The 16,795-nt window shown below is 61.8% G+C and overlaps 1 protein-coding gene across 1 annotated transcript; it reads right to left on the bottom strand.

The window, feature by feature from the left end:
• Positions 1 to 7,628: 7,628 nt before the first annotated feature.
• Positions 7,629 to 8,297, bottom strand: BHLHE23 (basic helix-loop-helix family member e23). The gene has a single exon (XM_075563924.1). It carries the CDS (start codon positions 8,277 to 8,279, stop codon positions 7,629 to 7,631), a length of 651 nt encoding a protein of 216 aa, XP_075420039.1. The 5' UTR covers positions 8,280 to 8,297.
• Between the last annotated feature and the right edge of the window lie 8,498 nt (positions 8,298 to 16,795).

Genomic DNA, 16,795 nt, shown 5'->3' with positions numbered 1-16,795 from the left:
ACTGCCATAACTGCATTGTGTGGTACATGACTTCTACGTGACTAACGCTGCTAGCAGCCCAGTACAACCGAGCCAGGCAGCCTGCTCCTCGGCTGTTGGAGCGGCGGCAGCCTCGGTGACTGCCTGCGAGGGAGTGACCGGCTCCTGAGGAGGAGCGCATTAGCACCCTGCGTAGGCACTGCCCTTGTGCCTCTGTCCTGTCTCCACTGGGCAGCAGGAGCAGGGGCTCAGAGGACACTGTTGCCAGGAGGCAACATCTGCACCGACGCATGATGATGGGCGGGCGGGTCTCGGCACCGCTTCCTGTCCCAAGTTCGACTCTCTCTGTGCCGCAAGTGTTCCTCCCCTTCACGCGCAGGCCGTGTGATTGACGCACCCGTTATACCTGGATAGGGAAGTGTTCTCAGCACAAGGCTGCACCTGCCGCTGGGACACTACTCGGTCCGGACATACTGGGCTCGGTCGGTTGGGACCTCTTAAAGCCACCGTGCCTTCCAGTCCCCTTTGGCCCCTGTGGGCTGAGCAGAGCAGGCCTCCCCAGGGCTTTCAGGGACTCAGTCTGTGGACGGCTGGGCCTTCCCTCAGGGCTGTGTCTGGGCCTGAACCTCCCACCTGGTGGGCAGCCCAGGTGGCATCAGTGTATCCCACCACTGCCTCCTTAAAACCCAAACCCCAGACAGAGGCAGAGGCTCAGGCCCCTGTGGGTCAGGCATATTTGTGGTCCCCAGTGTGGGTCCCTGGTGGCATGAGCTGTGTCCCTGTGGCCTAGTGGCAGCCATGAGGTAATACGAGCTCACTCCTCAGGCCTCCTGAACCCTCAGCCCCATTCCCACCGGGCAGGCCCAGCTCCTTGCTCCTTGCTGTGATTGTCTGCCCCCGCCATCCATCCATCCATCCATCCATCCATCCATCCATCCATCCATCCATCCATCCATCCATCCGTAATGAGCAGCATCACCTGTGCAGATTTGGCTTCCAGCTCAGGCAGGTCTGTCTCTCTCCCAGCAGGCAGGCCCATCTGCACCCAGTGTGTCATGGCAGGGGCTGGCCCAGCCCTGCTGAGGCTGCACCCTGAGGCTGCATGGCACACCTTCACCTGTTCCCTGCACAGACCCTGTGCTCTTTGGTCCTCCTGTTCCCCAGGGGGCCCTGGGGCCTGTGTGGTGGGGAGACCTAGCAGCTGTGGGCAAGGCCAGCTGTGGGTGGGGGGGTGCATGGGGTGAGCATTCTTCTCTGTCAGTGCGCTAACTAGGCTGCTCAGTGAAGTCGGTGTCCTCGAAGCTCCGGAGTCTCCCTCATCTGTCAGTGGCCGCCGACACAGCATTAATTAGGCACAACACCCCAGCGGGGTGGCCGCACATTCGGGGGCTCCAGGCACTCAGACTCAGCATTCTTAAGCAGCATGCAAGCGCCTGGTGGGGGTGCTTGTTGGAACCGAGCAACGGCCCTGGCAGTTCTGAGCCCACCCGCCAGACCTCTCCTGGGACCTCTCCCTGGACCTCACTCCTGGGAGCCCTCATGGGGAGATGAGCCTGACAAGGTGGTGAGGACTCTCACCAGGGCACCAAAGGAGCTCTGGGTCGGATCCCAGGCTCCCAGGAGCCAAGGCACACACAATCCTTTTCCTGCCTTTGTCTCCCCTGGCTCTGGAGAGCCTAGACCACCTCCCCAGGATGCCCCTGGGCACCCTGACCCCCACCTCTCCCAGGATCCCCACCCCTGACCCAACCTCTAATCCCCACCTTCCTGAAGCTTCCCATGAGGACAGGCAGCACTTGGCTCCCCGGGAGCTGGCTGGCTGTTTCCCCTCCCAGCTCTCTGGAGGCAGTCCAGCTGTGCTTTCTGTGGGCAGCCAGCAGGGGCAGGAGGAGGCCAGCTGAGTCAGTCGGCCATACTGTCCTCTGCATGTGGCTTGGTGTCTGTGCGTGGAGGGAGAGCCCCGAGCAGCCTGCACTCACATTTCAGCCCGGCACTGCCCAGCACCCCGCGAGCAGTAGCGGTGAGTCCACGCTGATCTCCCAGGTGCCCACCCTGTGCTGGGTACTCAGGTGCCCAGGGCAGGGCTTGAACAAGACATTCACATGGGCTGAGGACCCAGGGGAGGGCCCAGCCTCACTGCTGTCTGTCACAGGCAGGGCTTAAGGACAGCCCTGTTAGGTGACTCCATACGCAGCCATCCTGCTTGCTCTGAGTCCTTCATCCTGCAGTGGGTCCCCACTGGCCACCAGAGACAGGCCAGGTTGAAGACACAGGAAGATCTGGGGGGAGGAACAGGGGGAGATTCAGTGTGGTGACTGTGGAGGTGGACATGGACTGACCCCACGGGAGATGACATCACACAGGAAAGGACACTCACAGGCAGGTGCAAATAGGTATTCACCGCACATGATCACAGTACAGGCACATGCACACATATACCTGCACACACACAGACACCTACAAACATGCTCAAAGATACATGCACACACATACCTGCACACACACACTTCCCTGCACATGTTCACACACACCTGCACACATGATCACACACACCGGCACATGCAGACACATGCGCACACACACGTACATACCTGCACACGTGCACATACATGCACACATACACTTGCACACATGCACACACATATGCATGGGTTCAGGCACGCCTCTTGGGCAGAGCCCAGTAACGTCCACCTGGTTCCTCTTCCATTCAGACTTTCCCCTCCTGCCCAGGCAGCTTCCCCAGGAAGATACAGACCAGAGTTGGGCAGACCCAGTGACCAGGGTCTCGAGGCCACTTGCACCCTGGGCTGGTTTTAGGAGCACGAATTTGTCAGCATGACAGAGCTGCTGGGGCATGGGACGGGGGAGGACCAAAAGCTGGGACAGTGTCCTTGGGAATAGAGCATGCCCCAGGCAGCCTGGGGCACTCTGGGCAGTGTCCCCCAGTCTGCCTGGTATGAGGAGGAGATGGACTCATTTGCAGTCCGGCTATAGAATAAACACTTCCCCGTCTGCCTGTGAGGTTTGAGAATTTGAGGGTGAGGACAGACTGCCGTGGGGGCTGTGACTGGCCAGCAGGACTGGGTTCAGCTCCCCACCAGCTGGGCCAGCGGTTTCTCCAGCAGTAAGCTGGCTCTCACGTGGCACTCTGCTACCAACTAACTGGCGAGTACCCCGCCACCACAGCCCACCCGCAGGTCACTCGGGCTTTATGGCTTGCCTCAAGGGGCGCCCTGTCCCTTTCGTTTGCATTTGAGAGCGTGGCTTAAGGCTACTCTGTCAGAACACATCCACGCGCACGCACACACACACGTATATGTGCGTGCACCCAAAGGGAACCCTCGTGCAGCACACACATGTTCATGCATGCACACTTACTGCTCATGCTCATGTCCACACGCACAGCTCGTGTTCACACTCACACACACACACTTGCGTGTGGGTATGCTCGTACACTCACATGCACCCTCCACAGTGCTCATCCATCTGCATGCACCACCACACACGCTCACAGCCAGGGCTCTGGCTGGCGTTCGTCCGGTCAGAGGGTGTGAGGTGGCTGTCACAGGGGGAGGACAGTCCTAGGACACAGGTGTCTGGGGGCTGTGGGGGCCTCGGCTCAGTCCATGGCTTTGGTGCAGTGCCCAGTCATCAGCGTGAGGACGTGACTGTGGCTCGGCTCAGCAAGGGGTTGTGGAGTGACCATGATGTGATACAGATCCAACATGTCACATGCCCCGTGGCCTTCGGAGAGATCACAGACCCGCCTGTGTCTCAGGGTTTGTGGCCAACCCCCCAGACGGCCCTGAGTCCCTCACGAGAGCCCGGGCGTCTCGTGGATGGGGAGACAAGTGTCAGGCTGGATCAGGGCTGCCATGCGGAGCAGCCCCGGCGGGCTCATGGCTTTGACAGCACGGCAGACAGCCTGGCCCTAGGAGGAGTGGACACCTTGTTCCAGGTGGCCCCTTGGCGAGATCAGACCCTGTCCATACCAGTCTGTCCTGCCTTCTGAAGCTGAGGCTTCCTGGGTGCTCAGGCAGAGGCTGCAGGACAAAGCCAGCAACCCTCCTGCCCCCAGCTGGACGCCTGGCTCCCAGGGCCCGTCAGGGCTGGTGGGTTAGCCTCTCCCACCACAGCTCTCTCCCACTGTCCCTCACGTGCTCCTTGGCCCAGGCAACAAGGCCCACATGGAAATCAGAATTCAGAGACCACTTGGCAGATGACCGCATGTTTGGCCGCCTGCACGCATGTTTGCAGTTGGGGAGCACTCTTCACCTGGGGAGCAGGCTTTGCCGGGCGTGGGTTCTTCCAGCCTGCACTGAAGCCAGAGGCAATTGTTGGAGAAATGATTCAATACTCCACAAATCCCTCTGCTCCCATCCCTCCAAATGGGATGCTCGGTGATTACAGACTAGAGACATATCATGAGCAAATTCACTTTATGAAATTGCTGTAATCACTTGGAGGGATTAACCTGGGTTTAGGAGCGGGCTCAGGCTCCGACTGCCATGCTCTCCCGTGGCCCAGGCCAGGGCTTTTCTGGTCGGATGGAGGTGGGTGCCTCCCTGCCCCCCTTAAGAAACTGAAGTCCCTGCTGTCTCTGCTCTGCTCTCATGGGGGCGGGGGCAGGCAAGGGGCGTGGCCAACGCCCTGTGAGCTTTGTACCAGGTGCTCTGGGTGGAATCGGAAGGTGAAGTGATGCCCAGTGGCCCCAGTAGCATCTGTGCACCTGCGGGGGTGGGGGGTGGGGAGAGACAGTCTTTGGGACGAAGTTAAGAGCAAAAGGAGATGGTTAGAAGTCTGTGTCCATCCTGCCTGCTGGCCCACACATGTGGGTGGGAAGGTCCAGGCACCCTGGGGAGGACCCTGTTCCTCAGGGTCAGTGCCCATCTGTTGTTCTGGAAACCAGAGGGACTGCCCAGTGGGGAGAGGGTTTGTGGCCAGGTGGTGGGCTATGGACAGAAGCCCTATGGATCCCTCGAGACTAGGGCTGAGTCAGTCGAGGCAGCTCCCTCTGCAGCGGGGCTCAGCGGGGCGCAGGCGCGGGGCACCAGCTTGGCTGCTGACGAGACTGGCTGGAAAGGTGTGCTGCCCCCCTTTTGGCTGTGTAGCCTCTGCTGCTCCAAAGCAGGGCCTGGCCTCAGGGGGATTATGGCCAGGCTAAGGCCATTGTGGGGGCGGGGTTGGGGGTAGGGAAGGACAACACCGCTGGTCAGCAGATGAGGACAGGGTCCAGGATCAAGGATCCCAACAAGAAGTTCTTACAAGTGATCACACTCAGAGAAGCTGGCTCCAGGGCTCCAGGTGAGAGGCCCTCAGGTGGCCCGGCAACCTGGGATGGGAGAGAAGCCAGGGTGGATCCGGGGCTGTCACTGTGCTGGTCTACCCTGGAACCGGCTCCACCCCAGAGGCTACCAGGTCCAAGGGTGGGTGAGGCTGACTAATACATGCAGGCAGGTACTCTGGGGATGCATGGCCACCCTCTTCCTGGTAGAAATGAAGTCCTGCCTGGCCCCAGCTGGTCACTAGCAGAGATGCTGGGAGGGGGGGCAAGGCTGGGTACTGGCCCTGATCGGTGGCCATTTCTGCCTGTTAGGAGCAAGAATGGAAAGACAGGCCCATGGATGCAGGGCCAGGAGCTGGCAGCCCCTGCAGAGGTTGCTTGGCAGGTCCACAGTGAGGCTGGTCCCAGGGCACCCATGGGTGTGAAGACCAAGTGAGGGAGGAAAAAGCAGGCTGGGAAGCTCGGCTTAATCCCTCCAGTGCATGTGTGGCAGTGGGGGAGGGGGGATGGCTGGGTGCTGGAGTTAGAGGGTGCTGGTTTAAGGAAGGGGAGGTGTGTGTCCATTCCAGGGTCAAGTCCTCCCAGCCCTGGCAGAGTGTGCCAAGAAGCAGCTGCAAGGGGGGTCAGAGAGAGCTGGCGCAAGTCTGAGTGAGAAGCCATGTCTTTCTCCTTAGCCCATCCCTCCTACAGGCAGACCCCACCACAGCGCCGCAACGCAAACCTTGGGAGAAACATCCCGGTGGTCCCTGCCCGCTGTTCATTCCAAGTAGCCTAGGGGGAGGAGGCAAGGGGAGGGGAGGGTCTGTGGTGGGAGGGTCTCTCCAAGAAGAAGCCACGCCCAAGGGGAGGGGCATCTCTGGGGACAGACTGGACGGCTTTGTACTTTAAGCAGAGAAAGAGACCCCAAGTCTCAGGAGTGGGGGTGGGGTGGCGAGCTATGAGAGTCCAGCTCCGACCCCGAGGGGCATGCTGGTTCCCGTCAGAAGAAATCACTGTACAAAGCTGAAAATAGCCGATCAACTTTTATTCGAAGCAAGTTCTTGGAAGGATTTCGGATTAGGTTGGCAGTTCTTTTTACAAGTGCTTTCCCACCCATGGCTGCGGGCAGCGAGCGAGGTCCCTTCCTTTCTCCGTTCTCGCGGGCAGAGATTTCCCCGGACGTGTGGCGCCTGCGGCTGCGGGACTGGACCATCCGGGCCGTGGACATGGATCTGGAAATGGAGAGGAAACCGCCGTGAGCAGGGGACGGAGCGCACCGGCCGACGGGTCTCCGTGCCAGGCAGGGAGGGATACCGCGTCCTCTGACTCAACACTCATAAGGGACCTTGGAAGGGACCTGGGGCTAAACCCCGCTGCCCAGGCTCCCAAGGGGCTCCGGCCGGGCCTTTGGTCCCGTGGCCGCCGGGTCTGTGGGCCAGAGGGAGAAGGAGGTGCGAAGAGGGTGGTTTACCTCCGGCCGTAAGCACAGCTTCGTGGGTAAGGCTTAACTGCACGCTTCGCTTTGCAAATACAAAAGGGCCTTCTGGCCGACTGTACTCCCGCTTTAGCGTCGCGTTAAGGACGCCGAGAAACTGTGTTATATCCTCCACCGCCCAGACACAACGTTCCCAGGGGGCGGGCGGGCGGGCTGTGTCCCCACGGGAGTAGCGGCCCGCCGACCCTCCCACACGGGCGGGTGGCTACTCACCTCAGGAACTGCGGGGCGGCGGAGGGGGCTTTGCCGGCCGCCCCCTGCCCCGGGCCCTGCTCCCGCCGCCCGATGGGGCAGGGCGCGCTAGGTCTGCCCAGGGCCCGCGGTTTCCGGAGCTGCGGTTTCCCACACTGCAGGAGGGCGAGGAAACACGCGGAGCTGTCGCCCTGGGAGGCCACCAGCGCCCCTGCCGGATGCAGGGGCTGCCCAGGCCGCGGAGACCACCGTGGCGAGGGGACCAAGATTGCGTCCCAGGGACACGCCCAGCAGGCAAAAGACCCGGAAGTTTGGCCAAAGGGCCCCAAAGGGGCCCAGTCACCCGTCCAACGGCGCGTGTCCCCCAGATCCCGGACGCAGAGTCACCCTAGTCCTATTCCCGCGGAGACCTTGAGACCCGCCACGCGCGTTCCCTGGACAGCGTGGCCGGCCGCTCCCGGCGAGCAGTGCCCGCTTCTACTCCGTCCCAGGCTGCTGCGACGGCGTTCCCTTCCTCCAGGGTCGTTGGGAGAACGTCCTGAGGGCGCTGCGACCCGCCACCGGGGCGGCAGGTACCAGAGGCCCGGTGTCCCCAGCTCCCTTCCGCCTCCGCTAGAAAGAGGTCCAGCACCATCTCCCGGAGGGGCAGGGCGAGGATCGGAGGGGAGGCCCGGCGGGCGGGGGGGGGGGGGAGGGCGCTCAGGGCTTGTCGCTGCAGTGTTTGCAGAGCGCCGAGGGCGTCCCAGGGAAGGCGGCGCACTTGTCCGGGCGCGGTCCCAGCGTGGCTCCCGCCGAGAAGGGGTACACGGCCGCCTGCGCGAAGGGCGCCGGCGGCGCGGCGGCCACGGGCGCGGCCAGGCCCTGGCCCTGGTGGAGGAAGCCCACGAGGCGCCGCATCTCGTCCAGGGCCTGCGCCTGCATGAGGATGTAGTTCTTGGCCAGCAGCAGCGTGGCGATCTTGGAGAGCTTGCGCACCGAGGGGCTGTGCGCGTAGGGGATGACAGCGCGCAGCCCGTCCAGCGCGTCGTTCAGGTCGTGCATGCGCCGCCGCTCGCGGGCGTTGATGCTCAGCCGCAGCGAGCGCTGCTCGCGGGGCCGCCGTCGCTCGTCCGCCTCCCCGGGCCCGCGTCGCTGCCGCCGCGGCCGCCCGGGCACATCCTCCTCGTCGCCGCTCTGCTCGCCGCTGCTCTCGGCCCGAGGCGCGGGCGTCGCAGGTAGCTCGCCCCCCAGCTCCGGCGCGCGGTAGCCGCGGGCCGTCTCGGGTCCCCGCCCCGCCCCGAAGGCGAGGCCCGCGTGACCGTGGCTGAGCGCGCAGAATGCGTCCGCGGGCGGTGACTTCAGCTCGGCCATGGCCGCGCCGCCGGGCGCAGTCGCTCTGAGTCCGCGGCCCCGCGCTCCGGGTCCCCGCCTTGTCGCCGCCTCCGCCGCGCACAAGCTGGGCCGGGAGCTGACTCCCGGTCCCACTGCCCCCGCCTTGGTTTTAAGCAGCAGTGGTGCCCGCTGGGACTTAGCGGCCATCCAATCAGAGGGGACCTGGTGGCCGTCTCTGTCCCAACCTGGTTCCACTGGCCCCCCGCGTACGCTTCCAGCGCCACAGACCGAGGGCGCAGTGAGAGACGCCCATACGGAGGGCTCGAGGGTGCACGGAGACGGATTGCTGCCCTCGCCCCAAGACCTTGGTAAGCTGAGCAGCATCCTTCAAGCCCTGGGAGCTGCGTGGCAGGCCCGCTGGGCTGGGGGCGTGAATCAGGGGTCTCCATTCTCCCGTACCTCGCCGTTTCCCAGCGAAGCTGAAATTGTTTCCTCGGCCCCCAAATCCTGTCCTCTCAGGCACCAACCCAATCCACTGCGCTCCTTCTCAGTTTCAAGACCATGGGGCAGGTGTCTGGGGAGAGGAGCCGGGCAGATGAAAGAGGGGTGCTCCTGATAGGCAGGGGTTGGGAATGGTCACCAGTCCTGGACCTGAGCCAGAAGCCCCTGCATGGACAGGTGGGTGGAGCCCAGCAAAGCTGAAGCCAAGGGGAGGCATAGTTTCCAGGGTAGATGCTGCCCTGGGGGAGAGCTGGCAGACCTGGAAGTGACTTCTGTCTTGTTCCTGGACCTCCATGTTGATGGAAGGACAGGCCCTGTGGACATGCTGGGTGTGGGCCACTGAGCCACTGAGGGGTGGTGGTGATGGGGGGTCTCTGTGGCTGTGGTATCAGTACACATAAAGGAATTGAAGGGGTGAAGGCTTTGGGTCTCAGCCCAGGGCATGGATCAAGCCTGGCCTGAGCCCACCCAGGGTGTGTAGGGGCCCAACCTGAGCACTAGGTGTCTGAACATGCCCTGCAGGCCTGGTGCATGGCCAGGTAACTAAGAGCCTGGTAGGAGCCACCTGGCCCCCAGGATACCAAGCAGCCCGAGGGAAGCTCCCCCCTGGGGCACCACCAGGTCTGAGAGTGAGAAGCCAATGGGCATCTCTGCCCTTAAGCCAGAGGTCTGGGAAGTTTTCCGACAGGGCTGGGTTTTCAGCCACATACTGCCACCTCGTGGCCACCGTAGGGAATGAACTCAGCTCCCGGCTTCAGGGAGACCTCACGTGGTCCCCAAGCAGTCCTGGTTCCAAGGCCTTTCTGCAACGGGGCTGCCACACTGGATCCAAGGGTCTCTGTGGTAGAGGAGGTGAAGGACCCCCTTGGGAGCACTCCAGCTGGTGCTCACCTGCCCTCGGTGATGGAGGCATGGGGGGCGCAGAGCAGAGACCAAGCAGTCTCTCAGTACCCCCGGGTGCCACTCTCCCATCAGAAGCAGAGGAGGGGGAATCCCTGACCACTCTTAGAGGCATATCTCCCCACCCCCTCATCAGGGCCCGTTCTTGTCATTGCTGCCATTCCCTCCTTTGTTTGATGACAGACTTTGTGTCTGTGAGCAGTTTACAGCTGGCAGCGGGATTGTGCAGACAGCTTACACTCGGGCATCCCTGCCACCAGCACGCTCCCGCTCCCTGCCTGCTGTCTGTCTGTAAGGTGCTCCCACTGGAGGACAGAGATGAGGGTTCACTGTGTGACCAACTTCTGCTTTGACAGGTACACATCTTCACACAGAACCGTGTCTCTGCCCTGAAGATGCCTGGGGGGTCCTATTCACCTATGTTCCCTCCCCACCCCCGAAATCTTCAGTAAACCAAAGATCTGGAGCACTCTGCCCATTCTACAAGGGGTCTGCTCCAAAGCGAGCAGGGGGCGCCTTTATACACCGGCTCTGTTCTTGAGCAGCATCTGAACAGTGCACCCCCACCCCTGGCCTGAACAGTGCACACACACCCCAGTCTGAACAGTGTACCCCGCCCTGCCGTCTAGGCTACCACCTATTGAAGTACCGTGGCCCCTTCCTGTCTGGGTGACCCCAGTTTGGGGCAATCAGAAGCTAGGCTGCTGTGGGCACCTGCTGGGAGCCAGTCAGTTCCTCAGAGTCCCTGTTGTCATCAGGCAGGCAGTGGCGGCCCCGGCAGAGGGCGGGGTGGGAGGCGGGCGGCCCCCAGGTATGGGGACCCAGCTCCTGAAACGAGGTGGTGGTGGACCCGACAGGGTCTGTAACAGGACCATCCAGGAGACCAGCCTTGAGGTGCCTCAGCTCCTGCTTCTCAAACACCCCAAACCTGGTGCTCACACAGCCGTTTACTTATGACTCTGGAGTCACAGGGCTGGAGCAGGGCTTGGGGGGGCGACCCCAAGAGGTGGCTGGGTTCCACTTTCCGGTCTGCGGAGGAGGTCATCGGAGTCTGTCCGGACAATCAGGTACGGTGGCCCTAGGAGCACAGGATGCCATCCCGCCGCGTGGGAGGGAGAGGCCATAGGGAGGGAGCATTCAGAGCTGCTCCAGGCCCCCACCCCCAATGTGACAGGTCTAAAGTGAGTGATCTGAGGCCCCTCAAGACTGGACTCCTGGTGGGTGCTCCCCGCCCCACCCTGAGTGAGGTCATGGCCAGCTCACCTGCCTGCACTTGGAGCCACCAGGGGTGGCCTCAGCCCCTGTTGATCTCAGAGAACCGCGCACTCCCCTTTGCCCCCACACCCGCAGGCAGAGCTCGGGTCCCATGCCTGCCCCCCTCCCCCCATTGTTCCACTCTTTCTAATGCCCCATGAGCAGAGCCAGCTGTCTGGTCCTGCGGGCGCCTTCCCCACCTCCACATGGGGAACTCTGCGCACTTTGCTGCCCAGAACTTCCAAGCACCCCCCAGGGCAGTGCCCTAGTCCTGACCACCCCACTGGCCACTTTACACTCATGGGTGTGGGCATTCAGGAGATGGGCAGGAGTTCTGGACACCCTCAGGGAGGAGAAGGGACATCCTTCTATGCTCCTCCAGGGCTGGGCAGACGTTGGGTGTCCTTCTCCTTCTGGCCTCCAGGGGCAGCAAGGCCCTGTGTGTGAGGCACACCAGTTCAGGGCTGTGGGTGGGGGTGGCGGCCAGTGTGCAGAACAGTGGCTCTGTCCATCCTAGAGCACTTGGGGTCGGCTGGGCCGGGTGGGCTGCTTAAGCAGGGAAGTTGAGGTGGGAGACACAGGTAGGGGCAACCTGGTAAGGAGGGAGAATTATAGCACCAGCTTTGTGGGAGTGGGTGATGGTCAAGGTGTGAGGACTGGGTGGGGGCGGTGCCTGCCAGATGCCCACTGAGGGGGCTGGCCTGGACGACCGGTCCCAGAGCCCTCTGTTGGCCCTCCAGTTGTCACACGGTGGAGTCACACTAGCTTTCTGTGCTGGAGCGTGTTTACGTGTGCCGTGGTGTGTGCCTGTGTGCCGTGATGGTGTGCCCACAGTCGCTCCCCGCCTCCCACTGATGGACACAACGTGGTTGCCCATTCCTGCTGCCCAGGCATTGACGCTCACCTGCTTCTGTGGACACCTTCACGTTGCACGTGGGAGCTGGCCCTCTGGGTGGTGCGGAGTTCATGAGTGGAGGCGGCAAGGGTTCAGGGTGGAGGCCTCCCCTCCAGTTAAGGAGCCCTCATGGAGCTCTGGCATCAGCACAGGTCTACTAAGCAAAAGTTGGCAGTTCAAACCCACTGGTTGTTCCTCAGGAGAAAGACGAGACTGTCCCCATCAAGATTTCTTCCTAGAAACTCACACGAAGCAGCTGAGCTGCTCGGTGCCGCGATCAGGTTAGGGCAGACTGGGGAGAAGGGCCTGTCATCTGAAAACCCTGTGGCCTCCCGGGTGCCATCTGTTGCTGGGCGTGGGGACAACGCAGGACCAGGCAATGCTCCATGCCCTGTGCCCGTGGCAAGTGTATCAGCAACTGTCCAGCTGTTGCCTGTCCGGAGTGGCTGACCACTTTACAGGTCCCAGGGGTGTGTGTGGGGACGGGCTCTGCCAGCGGTTGTGTGGTCAGTCCGCCTGGCCCTGGGCAGTGTGGGTCACACGATGTTGGGTCTCCTCCACATGCACATGCGCACATCTGCCCTGGCTTTCTGAAGAGGCTCGTGTTTTTCGTGGTGTGGTCTTCCTTGTGGGTAGTGGCCGTTCCTTGTAGACTCCAGCCACGCGCCGCTAGCTGACATGTCTGTGGCTGGCCTCTTCTCTTAACAGTGTCCAGCAGGCACACCGTTTTTCTTTCTGACAGAGGCCACATTGCCTGTCTTTCCTTGTATGATGCGAAGCTTTCCTTCCTGTGTAGAACTCTGCGCAGCCACACCCGGGAGTTGCCCACCCCATCCGGCCTGGTGGGCCCTGAGCTCCCTGAGTGGCACTCATTTCTCTCTGATCCGTTTGTGGATCCGGCTGCCTCCGCCTGTGGTCAACCCCTGGCTGGCTTCGGGGCCTGTCCTGGGCTTTCTGCTGGGCTTCATGGACGAAGGCCACCAGAGTCAGGCAGGTCATCTTTGTTCTTGTTCCTCAAAAGGTCTGGTCACCACAGTCCCTTGCAGCAGAAGCAATGCTGACTCCCCACAGGGCCCAGGGGGGGCTTGGGGTTAGGGCTGCACTAGGCCTTGTTTCTAGGCCAGCCGATGTCCAAGGCTTTTGCACCTGCTGGACTGGACTGTCCTCCGATAATGACCACCTCCTGCAGCAGGCACATGTGGTCAGGGAGGCCCAGTGTGGCCGCTGTGGGCTCAATCATGCCATGGAAGGAGGAGGAGGAGAAGGAGGAGGAGGAAGAGGAGGAGGACTGACTGCCCTGAGGAGGAGGAGGAGCTGTGGGCCAATGGACGTGACAGGGCAGGGTCCCTCCCACCCTCACAGCTCTGGCTCCGTGGAGGCAGGTGCCCCCCCCACCCCGGGCCTGAGCACCAGGAGAAGGGACTGCACCCAGCCTGTGTGGGTCCTGATCTGACCACCTCAGGGAAGGAAGCAGGGTGTTCTTACCTGGGTGGGCCCCTCTGCAGCAGGGGGAGCTCCCATGGACTTGCTGCAGGGAGCCGAGGGGATTGGGGCGCAGGGGTGCAGGGACCATCCTGGCATAGGCATGGGTGCTACTGGGCCAGAGACCTGGGTGCTTACGGCTGGGGCTGTGTGAGCACGGAGGGGCCTGGCGGGGCTTGCATCCTGGGAGCTCCCTGCCAGTGTGCTCCCCCGCCTTCCCAGGGGTCCCCATTGAGGAGGCAGCTGGCCTGGAGCGTCTGCAGAGGCACGCAGGGAAGGTGGCGTGGCGAGCAGACTGAGTGCGGCTGGTTATTGATTTTTATCTCCTTGGCCCCCGCGTGGTTGCACAAATGATTTTGTACTCAGTGGAGATTAAATATTAATACATAGAAAATTAAAAAAGGGTCATTCCAGGCTCCTAAGTAATCGTTTACGGCACAATTAAAAAGCAAATTAATGGCATTTGTCAGGAGCACTGGCTAAGCCCGGGTTTCACTGGCAGAGCCTCCATCTCAAGTGCAGGCCCCGTCTCTTGCTTAATGAACCCCGAGATGGAGACACCCTGTGGGCTCCGGCCGATCTGCCTCCCACCACCAGCCTCCTCCAAGCCTGGCCCTCCCACATAGGACCCCCAGGCGTTGCCCATCATCTCCTGCCTCAGCCAGGCATCCTGGATGGGCACTCAGTCCCCCCGCCTTCTGTGTACCCTGCTGAGCCCTGTGGACCGTCGTGCTTCAGGGGGCCCTGTTGCCTGACACGTGTCGCCTCTTGTGGTGGCTAGGCAGGCCCACCACACCTGGGGTTCTGCTCCTGGGGACCCTGAAGGTCAGTGGAGGTCACTGACTGACTGCCCGTCCTGTGCGGGGGTCCCTTTGGGGAAGTGCCCGGGCTGTGTTCCCACCAAGCGGTGTCCTCCAGGGACCCCTTAGGTCTGCTCGCAGGACTGCAGATGGCCAGGCCCCTTCCGGGCGCGAGGTGAGGCTGGCAGCGGGAGTCGAGAGTCAACAATTGTCTTTTGGTTCAGCCCAGGGTTTTTCTAGCATCCAGGGCAAAGGGGACCCAAGACAAAATTACCTTGGAGACATTATAAAACCTGCTTTTTACCTGGACAAAGATAAAAACAAACCACCTCCATGTAATGCATAGGGTGTGTCAGTGTCAGAAAGAGGATTGTTGCCAACCTGGGACTGTGCCCAGGGAGACCAGTTTCTCCAGAGGGAGTTGACAGCCCACAGCTCTGCCCACGCCTGGCCTCAGCCGCCTCTGGAGCCGGCCTCAGGCTCACTGTCTCTTCCAGCGCCCCACGGTGACGCCCCGGCGGAGCAGGAGGGCAGTGCATTTGCTCAGAGCAGGCCTCGCTCAGCCTCGCTGCCCCATGTCTACTCGGCTCCAGTCCTGAGCTCGGAGAGGGTTGAGCTCACCAACCCCACCCCACCCACGCCCTGGGCACTTGGGTTTCCAGCTCCTGGCGTGGCGGGTGCCCGGGGAGTGGCCGACTCTGTGCCCACAGAGAGATCCGTTAGGCCCCTGCCCAAGGGAGGGATGCCGGCCAGTGGTGAGGGTCTTCTTTTGCGTGGCCATGCTGAAGGGCAAGGCGGATGGGTTGAGTCCCCAAGAACTCTTGGTAGCTGTCCGGAGTGACCGGGACCTGCACTCGTCCATGATGCCATGGACAGGGCCACCTCTGCTCTATCCCTCTGTCCATCTGTGCTGGCCTCTTCGACGCACTGCTTCTAAACGGGGAGGGCAGCTTCCTGAACAGCTTGCACACCCCCATCTGAAGCCCAGTGAACTCATGAACTGGCCCCGAGAGCCACATGTGGGGTGAGGGATACAGAAGCTTGAGACGATATCATGGCCTTTCATGGGGCCTAGAGAGGTCAGGGTGGAAGGGGGTGGGACGTGTTGGGGGCCAGTCAGGGCATGGGGGATCACAGCTGGTCAGATGTCTTACCTTGTGTCTGTCTGGCTTTGCAATTGGCATCAGCACTGGAGGTGCTAGGAGGATGTGTCTGGTGCCCAGGCACCTGCCCCTCCCCAGGCATGATGTAATGGGGCATGCCCTTACCACTGGCTCAGAGTCAAAGTGCCAGGCTCGGGGGCCCAGCATGAGGGATTCTGCAGCTTGAGGTAGGGGGACAGGGGTGTCTTGGGGACAGGTCCAACTCCCTGCTGGGCACCTGCCTGGTAAAACTTCTGATCTTTGGGAAGCTGGGGTCTGATTGGAGATGTGTGGAATCACAGCAGAAGCTGTACTGCGCTGCTTATAGGAGAGGGGCCAGAGCAGAGCCCATGGGCACGGGCAGAGCAATCCTTGTGATTTGCGGGCACCCAGAGGCCCTACGATCTCCCTCACAGCTCTGACATCGTCTTTTCCTGTGGGCTTCATCTGGTGAACACACATGTGCATGCCATCACGGGAACATGCCTGCACTCACACATGTGCACACCCCTGTTCACACACATGCAGACACATTCGGGCACGCAGCCACACAGATGTGCACACGTGTCCATGCTTGCACACATGTGGTTCTAGCACCACCTTCACCACTTTGCAACTGAATCTGCCTGAATCCATCTGAGGCCAGCCTGGCCTCGACCCTTGGCTCAAGGGAAGTTGTGCCACTCTGCTGTCCTGGGCACCCCCAGGGCACCTCACCTCCGATCCTGACAGCTCCCATCCTCTATCCTCAGCCTGGCTCTGCTCACAGTGCCTGACTCTGCCCAAGCTGGCCGCTCATGTCCCCCACCCCCACCCTTGTGGGAGGATGTCGCCAGCGGTTTGCTCTGTGCAGAAGACAATGAATATTTCATGGTCTGGACCCCGTGAGGGAGAAAATGAATAGCTACATCCTCAATTAAGTGCGGCTTCCTGCGGAGGCCACGGCGGGCAACGCGGCTTCTCCCCTGGGGGGCTGGAGACTGAGCCTGGCTGCTCTGCAGTAGGGACCCCCGTCGCACCCCGGCCCCTGGTGCTTACTGGCCCCAAGGGGGGAGTGGTGGACTCAGAAGGCCCTGGGGGCCAGAACATGTACCTGTGGAAGAGGATGTGGAGACCCCACACCGCAGGGTGGGAGGCACTGGTTCTGAGAGCCTTCTGCTGACCAGGAAGGCAGCCCTCGGACAGCCATGCCAAGTGGCATCTCACGGATCACATGGCTGTCTCCTCAGTCAGGGCAGAGGATCATGGTGACTGGGTCACCCCAGGACCACTGGGCAGGGTTGGATCTGGGACGATGGCCGGGGTGTGGGGGGAAGACAGCAAGCAGTACCCTGGGCCAGGGGTTGGCAGCCAATTATGGAAGCCTGGCTGTGGCAGGCATGATCCCACCCCACAGTTTACCCGCCCACCCTCTGCTCCCAGGGCCTACTCACCCTGAGCCAGACCCAAGGACCCTGAGAATGGTCACAGAGACCAGGAACCGGGGCAGAGGGCTAGGGGAAAGCCCACTGCCAATGAGCCCTTCACACCAACAGTCATGATGCCTGCAGGCAGACCTGCTCTGCCTGGTTCTGTAAACCC

The sequence above is a fragment of the Tenrec ecaudatus genome, chromosome 12 (genome assembly GCF_050624435.1).
Source record: "Tenrec ecaudatus isolate mTenEca1 chromosome 12, mTenEca1.hap1, whole genome shotgun sequence".
Classification (NCBI taxonomy): domain Eukaryota; kingdom Metazoa; phylum Chordata; class Mammalia; order Afrosoricida; family Tenrecidae; genus Tenrec; species Tenrec ecaudatus.
This window is presented reverse-complemented; position numbering and strand designations above follow the sequence as displayed.

What these genes read in the sequence shown, in the direction of transcription:
- BHLHE23 (XM_075563924.1), bottom strand. Translation starts at nt 8,279, where the DNA reads ATGGCCGAGCTGAAGTCACCGCCCGCGGACGCATTCTGCGCGCTCAGC.